General features: G+C 49.8%; 1 protein-coding gene across 5 annotated transcripts in view; it reads right to left on the bottom strand.

Annotated features, from left to right (window-relative positions):
* Positions 1 to 3,455: 3,455 nt before the first annotated feature.
* The window catches only part of CETP (cholesteryl ester transfer protein), a 29,812-nt gene continuing 22,475 nt past the window's right edge, over positions 3,456 to 10,792 (bottom strand). For 2 of the 5 annotated variants that reach the window (XM_017878817.1, XM_017878821.1), the window contains 5 exons: positions 6,053 to 6,120; positions 5,623 to 5,656; positions 5,066 to 5,138; positions 3,890 to 3,975; positions 3,456 to 3,709 (listed from right to left, as the gene is read on the bottom strand). In XM_017878817.1, coding sequence (XP_017734306.1) covers positions 3,635 to 3,709; positions 3,890 to 3,975; positions 5,066 to 5,138; positions 5,623 to 5,656; positions 6,053 to 6,120 — 336 coding nt within the window. In that variant the 3' untranslated portion in view covers positions 3,456 to 3,634. The remainder of the gene's footprint in view (positions 3,710 to 3,889; positions 3,976 to 5,065; positions 5,139 to 5,622; positions 5,657 to 6,052; positions 6,121 to 10,792) is intronic. The other 3 variants (XR_001886837.1, XM_017878818.1, XM_017878820.1) reach the window with 3 other exon arrangements.

The following is a 10,792-nucleotide window of genomic DNA, read 5'->3' as shown; positions in this document are numbered from 1 at the left end:
GAGATACTCCTGCCTCAGCCTCCCAAAGTGCTGCAATTACAGATCTGAGCCACCATGCCTGGCCTCTCCTTTACTCTTCATGGTAACTGTTTTTGGGGTCCACGTGTTTCCTAAACAAAGGAATGAACACACAAGACAACACAAGACAAGACAAACATGGTGGCCGCCCCGAACGGCACGCTCTGCTTTATTTTATACAGTCGTTTGTAGAATGTTGCCAAGTCACAGGACACATTGTTGTTTTTCTGACCTTCCCCTGACTTTCTGGATTTTCAAGATGTTTACACATAAACAAGCCCCAGGGTCTGCTGTTTGCAGCTGGCTCCTTTGTCCTCCCTGTTTGCAGGGGAGGAATGCCCTGCTTCGTTTGCAAGAGCAGGACTTATCGGGAACACCTCGTTTGCGAACACGTAGTCCTCTACAAACTGTCATCTTTCTTTTTACAGGTGAGAAAAGGGAGGCACAGAGAGGCTGAATAACTTGCCTGAGATCACACAGAAGCAGAGGAGCTGAACGGTGGACCCAGGCAGACCACCTCTGCAGCCCCTGCTCTTGGCTACTATGGGCTCCTCCTCTGGGTTAACCCAGCCCTTGCCAGAATCTTACATGGAAAGTATTATCATTCCATTGAATAGAAGAGGAAATGGAGGCACAGAGGGGCCCCAGGATGGTAGAATTAGTAACTAGGGTTGTGGGGAGCTGGGATTAGCCCCAGGTCTGAAAGCCAGGCCTTCCCTCTACCCTTCCTATTTGCCAAAAACCTGGGCCCCATCCTGCCCAAGGTCAGCAGCCCAGGTGGCAGGATGTGCTTCTGCCTGGTGCTGGCCTTGGGGAGCACTTGTTTTTCCCTGGAGGAAGCAGCAGGTGTGGCCTTCTTTTTGGAACTGATCCTGACTGGGCTGGGGCCAGGACCTCCCCACACATACCCAGGCCAGGAGGACTTAAATAGGACTAGGTCAGAGCTTCTAGGCTTGGATGGAGGGGCTGGAATTTGGGAGAGGGGCTCGGAGGTCAGACCCATTTTTGTAAGCCTCTCACCCTCTGGACTCCATATCTCCTGCTAATTGCACTCTTTGGATGGGACAGTGACATGGAAGTGCTTCCCAGTTCAGCCCTGGGGAGACCTCTCCAAGGACAGTGAAGGAAGCTGGTGGGATGCCACTACCCTTCTTTCTGGAGCAGAGCCCTGGGGCCTTCTGGAGTCCCAGCTGGGTTGGGGTCTACAAGGGGTAAGACTCCAAGTGACTTCTCTGTCTGTCCCTCATGTTAATAAAAGTCTCCATTCAAGGAAGAGCTGCCTAGGGCTGCCAAGTTATCCTGATTCTGTCATTGTAGCATCAAGGTGGGGGCCTTGGGCCTTCCCAGCCTCTTCGAGGGAGTATTTTTGGGTGGGATGTGGCTCCTAACTGGTGTCATCACCTCAGAGGCCAATATTCCAAGACCTAGAATTCCCACGTTGGACTCGGCCTGGTGAGACCACCTTGACTCCTTCTGCCAGGTCCCTTTGAGAGCCGCCCATCCTGCCCATGAGTGCTCCTGCTTAGTGAGTCAGACCCTTGCATTAGACCCCAGAGGAGGAAGAGAAACAGGTCTCAGAAAGCCCTTGGAGGAGCAGGGAAGGGCTTGGAAGAAACCTGGCTCAGAAGATGGTGCCCTCCACTCACATATTCCCAGACTTGAAGGGGCATCTTACTTCTGAGCTCTCCACAGCCCCAGCCTCCTGGCTGTCTCTCTTGGCTGCTGAAATAAAGACCAGGCCCTTTTACCACCTTTGTTATGTGACCTTGCCTGCTGGTTGGACCTCATCTCTTGCCCCTAGTTCTTTGCTTTCAGTGCCACACCAGCCCTCTCGACTGTTCTTGCATCCATCATGATTCTTTCCACCCCAGGGACCTTGCACTAGCCAGCATCTTGCTGCACTTCCTCCCATCTCACTTAGCTAACATGGGAGAGGCATTTTCTTTACACACCCAGAGAAAATAGAGCCTGGTACCTTCCAAGACTGAGATGGTTGGAAGAAACTTTTTGCATTGTAGCTTGAGGGTGGGAAGGAGAAGACACAATCTGAGCATAAGAAGGTGAGCTGGAGGCCAGGCACAGTGATTCATGCCTGTAATCCCAGTATTAGAAATGCTGTTCCCCACTGCCTGCCGCAAAGAAATAGCACTCAAACATAAATTTAATTTTCTCAGCAAGGCAATTTTTACTTCCTGCAGAAAGGGTGCTCCTCACAGCTGGAACAATGGTGAGAGCACACTTGAACAAGGGAGAGGAAGGGGTTCTTATTCCTGACCCAGGTAGTCCCTACTGCTGTGTTGTTCCCCTAATGGCTAAGGTTGGACTGCACAGTCTAAGCTAATTCCGATTGGCTATTTTAAAGAGAGCAGGGGTATGAGCCAGAGTGGCAAGGTGAGTAGTTTTGTGGGTAGAACTGTTAGGAAGAGGTAACTAAAGGTGTTCCCATTAGGGAACATCAGAGCAGGTGACCATGGGTGACTCGGGTCAAAGCAGGTGACTGGGATGAGTCAGGATGGAGCAAGTGACCAGGGGAACAGATGTGAACTGCTGAATAGAACTGGTGGAAAAAGTTGTTTACTGAAATTAGAAGTAAGGGGGCAAAGAGAACCAGGAAGTTAAACTTTAAAATGGAAAATCAAAGAATAAGAGAGCTGAACATACTGACTTACTGATTCTTTGAAGAGAAACTTGGGGTTCACTATATTTAACACCAGCACTGTGGTGAGGTTGAGGCAGGTGGATCACTAGAGGTCGGGAGTTTGAGACCAACCTGGCCAACATGGTGAAACCCCGTCTCTACTAAAAATGCAAAAATTAGCTGGGTGTGGTGGTGGGTGTCTGTAATCCTAGATACTTGAGAGGCTGAGGCAGGAGAATTGCTTGAACTTGGGAAGAGGAGGTTGCAGTGAGCTGGGATTGTGCCACTGATGCCAGCCTGGATCACAGAGAGACTCCATCTCAAAAAAAAGTGGTGAGCTGGAAATAGGCTCAGGCTCATGAGCAGTTTATCTTCTGGAATAAAGTTTTTTGCCTTTTTAGAGGCTCTGTCTTCCTCCATTTCTACCAGAAACCAGACCTCTGAGGGCCCCTTCCCCTCCCGCCATCCTCAGGATCTGAAGCCCCTGTCCTCCTTCACTTCCTGTCCAGCACTGGAACCCCATGGGACACAGAGTGTGTGACAGCTCCTGCAGGAAGCTGGTCAGACAAGGAGAGTGCTGGGTTAAAGGAGATAAATTTGGAAGGTATCCAGGGACCTGATCAGGGAGGACCCTGAGTCCCAAGGAGAGAGGTTCAGATTTCTTCCTCCAGGCACCATGGAGCTTGGAGGGTTTGGGGGCAGCTGCCTTGGAAGGGCTGAAAGGAGGAGGATGGCACTGGTGATACACATCCCTTCCCCCTCCCTCTACCCATCAGCCACAGAAGAAGGACTCTCCAGCTCTTGGATACAGCATTTTAATGCCATTGGGCCTTTAGGACAGGGAGGAGTTGGGAGCCAATCCCCATCTCTGTACTCCTAACCCAACTTCCACCATGCTGGAGGAGACACCAGGGTTCCAGCTGTGAGCCTGGTGCTTGCCTTCTGGTTCAAGCCCCATCCTGACCTCCTTGGAGACTTCTAGCTCAGGCTCTGGAGGAAATCCACCAGCAGGTGCTCAGGGAAGCCAAAGTCCATCTGCAGCAGCAGGAAGCCCTGGAGGGAGGGGCAGGAGGACAGAGGGGCAGGCTGGGCTGACTCCCAGGCCACCAGAAGGGAGCCAAGCTGGTGAAGTCCCCTCTGCCTGTCTCCCCAACAGCCCCCAGTCACCCTGGGAATCCTGTCTGGGCCTCCCTCCCCAGGAACAGGGACTGGTGAGGGGCGCTTTGTACTCACATCTCGAGTGATAATCTCAGGGTTGATGATGTCAAAGAGGCTCAGGCCTTTGCTGTTCATGAGGGCTGTAAACACTGCCTCAAGCCCTGGGGCAGGGGACAGAGCCCCAGTCAGCCCTTCTTGGGGAGCAAGGCTGGCCCGAGGCTCTGCCACCCTGGGCAGTGGGAGATGCTGAGACCCCTTTGGACCAATATTATGTAAACATGTGTTTCACTTTGACTTAGAAGAGTGGGCAAGTGCTTCTGAGGATGAGGAAGAGCAGAGTTTGCCTGGTGGCAGGGCTTGCCACTCTGCTGCCGAAAAAAATTCCCTCTGTCCCAAACTTGAGCTCCCAATGCATCCCCAATGGCCACATGACCTGCAGTTAGCTGAATCTACCTACCCTGCTAGGAAGGAAGCTTTCCCACACAGCTTCTCAAGGTGTTCTTTGCAACCACACAGAGTGGTCTCCTTGCAAGTAGTTGTAGGAACCATTTAATCTGCACCCCCTAGCTTTAGCTTCATGGTTCAGATGGGGGAAAATGAGGCCAAGAGATGCCAAGATACACCACTAGGATCATTCTAGTTTCCACGCCCTTCCTCTCCTACCTAAGCCATGTGGACAAGCAGATATTCAAAAGGAAGGCATAGTCAGCTCAGCATACTCTGTTGGGAACGGAGCAGAAAGCTTTCAGCAGAGCCTTGTCCAAAATATCCCCAGCACATGTGTGCTATGGTGTCTGAGAGTCTACCATTCGAGTCACCTCAGAGGGATAAATATTCTACCATTTCAAGGTCAAAAGGAAAATTGGGAGTCATCAAGTTCAACATTCTTGTTTTACAGAAAGGGAAATTGAGGTTCAGGACTGGGCTAGAACTAGGTCTCAGCCTCCCAGCCCAGGGCTCTTTCTGCTATATCAGGTTGCTATTAGGAGACCTGCATCCTGAAAGTGGGTTGAGCCATCCCACGGGGTGGCAGAGATAATATTCTGCAGGTAAACCAAGAACAGGGTTCTGTGCATCTGGCCGAGTCATTGGCATGCAATGACACCAGCAGGGAGAGGGAAGGGGGTCCAGACTGCTAAGTATCAATGACTGGGAAGAGGGGCACCTGGAGCTCTGCCTGGGAGGGGCCCACAAGGTGAAATGGGAGACTGTCAGGCTCAGCACCTGGTTTCCCCTCCAGCCCACACTTACGAGACATGACCTCAGGGATGCCCACAGTGGTGATCATTGACTGCAGGAAGCTCTGGACGGACTCGGAGCTGCTCTGCCAATCAGAGGCCCATAGTGAGTGCTCCCTGGAGCATGGAAATGACCCACAGGGCAGATGCTGCACGCCCTGGACGAGCATTCATCCACATGCCCATCCGTGAAAAAAATACATCCAACCCACTCCCTCTTCCTGCCCCAGATGGTGCCCCTCCTGAGTGGTCTTTCCTTCGCCCTGGGGAGGCCCAGGATTGCTAGCCTATTCCACAGAGGGAAAATTGAGGTCCAGGGAGGGGTTGCTTGGCCAGTACTCTTCTGCCTAAACCCCAATCCATACCACCACGCTCTCATTTTTGCAAAACAAGGGCTCTCCCAAAAGACATGGCAGGGAGAAGAAGGGTCACAAGAGGCACAGCATGGACCATCTGGTCCAGATTCTTTTGGTCTGGTTGTCTGATTTCCTTTAGGGCCCTCCGCCTGCTTTCTTTAAGGCAGGAGGTCCCACAGGACTTATTTCCCCCAGTCTATCCAAGACCACCTACCTCAGTCAAGTTGGAAACAGTCTTTGGTGTAATCCTGAAATAAGAAAGAGATGAGAATTTGACCCACCATTGGGCCCCCTCCTGTAACATCTCCTGGGAAAGAAACTCTAAGAATAACAGCCAGTGCTTCTGTCTCATAGCTCAGGCCCTTTGGGGCATCTCTTGAGATTTGCTATTCTTTTGAGATTTGCCAGGCCTTCACTTGGGCAGCACTCTCCTCCTGCTAGGCCCTCCCTCCATTCCTCCTGGCGCCCCTTCTTCCCAATGAAGATTCTGTCTAGGTAGGGTCTTATCTCCCTGCAGTCAGGCCATATGCCCCAGGGGGAAGGGGCCACATTTCCCCACCAACACCCTGTGCTGTGCCTGACTCCAAGGGACCAGGGAGAGGTTTGCGGAGTCGACCAGCCCCTCTCTTCTCTGCGGCACATACTGGAAATCCAAGAGGCTTAAGAAGAGCTTTTTCTTAGAATAGGAGGCCTGGACGGTAGTCGTGATATCCTGGGGAGAGAAACCAAATTTGTTGTGAGCTGGGGCTCTTCCTGAAGCAGAGAGCAACTCTTCTAGCTCAGGGCCCTTGATTCTTTCCACTGAGGGACCGGAGAGACACGGGTGACACGGGAACCAGGCTTAGCTACTGCTCTTCTGAAAACCGAGGAAAGTTCCCCAGCACCTGTGGCTTTGGGGTTAGGACCTGAGAAGTCACTTTCTTTTTGTTTTTGTTTTGTTTTGTTTTGTTTTGTTTGTTTTTGAGACAGAGTCTCGCTCTGTCACCTAGGCTGGAGGGCAGTGGCACGATCTCAACTCATTGCAACCTCCATATTCCAGGTTCAAGCGATTCTCCTGCCTCAGCCTCCCAGGTAGCTAGGATTACAGGTGTATGCCACCACGCCTGGCTAATCTTTGTATTTTTAGTAGAAATGGGGTTTCACCATTTGGCCAGGCTGGTCTTGAACTCCTGACCTCAAGTGATCCACCTGCCTTGGCCTCCCAAAGTGCTGGGATTACAGGCTTGAGCCACTGTGCCTGGCCCATGTGGGCACTTTCTCTCCTGGTTTCTGACTTATCCACATCCCCAGTAGTTTCTTCCTGTTTGGTGAGAAACAATCACAAACCTGGGCTTTCCTGCACACCTCACTCCCTCCACCTCCCAAGTGAAACCATTATTAAAGCGAGGTGAGGCTTCCTCCACTGGCGGTGCTACTCCAAGTGTGGTCCCTTAACTGGCATCATTCTCACCACGCAGAAGGGAAAGTGTGGGAAAGGCAGGTTCTCAGGCCTCACCACAGACCCATCAAACCAGAAACCCTAGGGGTGGGTCTAGAAGTCTGTGCAGTAACACCCCGCCAAAGTCTGAGGCCCATGACACTAGATCACTTTCAAACAGACGCTGGATTTTGAGTTATAAGTTGTATAAGCACCTCTGCTGACCACCCATTTTTATTTCATAGCACTGGGCACAATTAGTAGTTACATAGTCTTTTGTTTGTCTAGTTATTGTCCCTTTCTTCCCATTAGACTGTAAGTTTCATGAGGTCAGGAACCATATGGTCCCGGCCCACAGTGAAATCTCAACAGATTGTTGAGAATGAATGAGGCCGGGCACGGTGGCTCATGCCTGTAATCCCAGCACTTTGGGAGGCTGAGGTGGGCAGATCATGAGGTCAGGAGATCAAGACCATCCTGGTCAACATGGTGAAACCCCGTCTCTACCAAAAACACAAAATTAGCTGGGTGTGGCGGCATGTGCCTGTAATCCCAGCTACTTGGGAAGCTGACGCAGGAGAATCGCTGGAACCCAGGAGGTGGAAGTTGCCAGTGAGCCAAGTTCACGCCACTGCACTCCAGCCTGGTGACAGAGCTAGACTCCGTCTCAAAAAAAAAAAAAAAAAGAAAAGAAATAGAAAGAAAGAAAATGAATGAATGAATGAATGGATGAATGAATGAATGTGCTGGGAGTGCAGAAACTACCGGCTCTGGTCTGAATGTGATGTATGGCCTTGAACAAGTGTCCCATTGGTTCTAGGCCTCTGGAGCGCCCTCTGCAGCGAAGTGGTGGGCGCAGCTGAGGCTTGGAGGCTGTTCCTGCTTTCTGTCACTTTAGCCAGGGCTCAGTTTGATGCCTTCCCAATCCTACAGTCCTTCACCAGCACCAGTCATGTCATCTCTTCCCTCCCCTAATCCCAAAGCCTCTGTGGCTTTTAATTTCTCCTTCTGGTCTTTAAGCCTCCATTAGATGGTCTCAGTGTACCTCCTAGCCTTCACCTCAAAACAACCCTTGTCCCTGGCCACACTGGGATTCCCCTCCCCTGGCCCTATTTGTGTTTTTCCCTGGGCCACGGCACCTTCCCATGGCTTTCTCCCTGCCCTTGAGATCCAGTCAAAACTCCCTTCTGGAAGCACTCCCTTCAACTCCAACACACACACACGTCCTAGTTAACACAGATTTCTAAAAATCCTTTCTGTACACAGCCAGGCTCAAAAGCCAAAGGGGAGGTCTTCAGGAGGCAGGAACAAGGGCAGACGCCTAGGAAAGTTGGGGGAGGGGGAATGAAGTGCTTTGCAATGAAACAGGACATTCCAGGAAGGGCAGATGAGTTTGGGTGAGTCAGGGGCTAACAGGTATTTGTTATAGTGGTAAAGACTAATTTCAGTCAGGTCCCTGAGCCTTCCCCTAGGACCATCTGCGCACTTCTTATAAAATCCAGTAGGCTAGGCGCGGTGGCTCACACCTGTAATCCCAGCACTTTGGGAGGCCAGGTGGGTGGATCACGAGGTCAGGAGTTCGAGACCAGCCTGGCCAACATAGTGAGACCCCGTTTCTACCAAAAATACAAAAATTTGCTGGGTGTGGTAGCACGTGCCTATAGTCCCAACTACTTGGGAGGCTGAGGCAGGAGAATTGCTTAAACCTGGGAAGCAGAGGTTGCAGTGAGCGGAGCACTCCAGCCTGGGTGACAGAGTGAGACTCTGTCTCAAGAAAAAAAAAAAAAAAAAATCCAGTTTTAGCCAAAGAACCCGGCTAAGTCAATTTTGCAAGAACCCCCTGTTCTCGATACGTGATCACCCTTGAAATCTGATCAGATTCCTCTACCTCCACCTCCCGCTAGATGTTGTCTGATCACCCTGTCTTCAGCCAGAATCCTGTTAGGTTGGTTTTAGCCAGAATCCCCCTTAGCTCTGATGTTTTCTCTTAGTAATTTTCCATCCCTGATCCCATCCTGCTCCATGGTTATAAATTCTCACTTGCCCATGTTTGAAGTTGAGGCCAAGCTCTTCCACTACTGTAAGCCCTGCCATAGTGGTTCCTATACCTGTCATGAGGGTCCCAAATGGTCTTTCTTACCATGCTTTAACATGAATAATTTTTTCTTTTTTTTTTTTTTGAGACGGAGTCTTGCTCTGTCACCCAGGCTGGAGTGCAGTGGCATGATCTTGGCTCACTGCAACCTCCGCCTCCCAGGTTCAAGCGATTCTTCTGCCTCAGCCTCCCAAGTAGCTGAGACTAGAGGTGTGCACCACCACGCCTGGTTAATTTTTGTATTTTTAGTAGAGACGGGATTTCACCATATTGGCCAGGCTGGTCTTGAACTCCTGACCATGTGATCCACCCATCTCGGCCTCCCAAAGTGCTGGGATTACAGGTGTGAGCCACCGTGCCTGGCCGAATAATTCTTTTTTAACAAATGCTCAATGTTTCAGATTCTTAACAACAACAAAAAAGTAAATAAAACAATACGTCTACATCCACGTGAGAAAGCCAAAAGGAATACAACAGAAAACCAAAAGGAAAATAATACAAAATTAAAGAGATATTTAAAAGTTTAAAGAAACTGGGCACAGTGGTTCACGCCTGTAATCCCAACACTTTGGGAGGCCAAGGTGGGTGGATCACTTGAGCCCAGGGATTCAAGACCAGCTTGGGTAACGTGGCAAAACCCTGTCTCTACAAAAAAAACTACGTGGAGGTACACATCTCTAGTCGGGAAGCTGAGGTGGGAGGATCACCTGAGCTAGGGAGATCAAGGCTGAGTGAGTACTGCTGCACTCCAGCCTGGGCAGAAACAACAAACAACAACAAAAACGAACGGCTAAATACAATGTGCTATCGTGGATCAGATCTTGGAAAAGGAAAAGGACATCAGTGGAAAAACTGGGGAGATTCAAATACAGTTTAGAGTTTGGTTAACAGTCGTGCACCAATGTTGATCTCTCCGCTATGACAATGTAGCATGGTTAGTAAGATGTGAACAAAGAGGGTAGTGGGTGGGGGGTATATGGGAACACTCTGTATTTCACAACTTTTATTCAAATCTAAAGTTACTCCAAAATAAAAGTTTATTTAAAATAATAAAGCACCAGAAGGAAATGCGCCCAGTAACCACATCAAAGGCCCCTGGAGAAGGGGGTTATGGTGACAGTGGTTTTCTTCTTTCTATTTTTCTATATTTTCCACAATGTGCTTGCATTGTTCTTGTCTTTAATTCTTAATGTATTAAGAAATATTGGCCAGGCACAGTGGCTCATGCCTGTAATCCCAGCACTTTGGGAGGCTGAGGTGGGTCAATCACTGGAGGTCAGGAGTTTGAGACTGGCCTGGCCAACGTGGTGAAATCCTGCCTCTACTAAAAATTAGTTGGGCGTGGTGACACGCACCTGTAGTCCCAGCTAGCTACTGGGGAGGCTGAGGCATGAGAATCGCTTGAACCGGAAAGGTTCAAGGTTGCAGTGAGCCAAGATTGCACCACTGCAATCCAGCCTGAGAGTCTGTCTCAAAAAAAAAAAAAAAAAATTGAAGATATTCTAAGGAGCCTTAAAGATAATACTGATCCTTAATTCCTTATTTGCAATGATAAAATCAAACAGGATCTGAAAACTACAAGTTTTTTCTTAAGTTTGTTGGCAAAACCTGGCCATTGTCTAGGAAGCTATCTATGGTATTTATCTTGCTTCATATGAGGAGAAATGCCAATTGAGGCATTTGAGGAGAATTGATTGTGGGGTGCCACCCCATACCCAATTGGGGTGTTCTGCAATATATCCAGTGTCTATACACTATACTACTTTTACAAATTCACAGAAGTTCTGAATTTGGAAACCCATGTGGCCCTAATGGATGGAGGGTTGTGGACTTGGGTAACAAACACCATTGTCCACTGCTCAGCTTAAGAAG

Source organism: Rhinopithecus bieti, unplaced genomic scaffold (assembly GCF_001698545.2).
Source record: "Rhinopithecus bieti isolate Rb0 unplaced genomic scaffold, ASM169854v2 scaffold_11161, whole genome shotgun sequence".
In the NCBI taxonomy this organism is placed as follows: Eukaryota; Metazoa; Chordata; class Mammalia; order Primates; family Cercopithecidae; genus Rhinopithecus; species Rhinopithecus bieti.
This window is presented reverse-complemented; position numbering and strand designations above follow the sequence as displayed.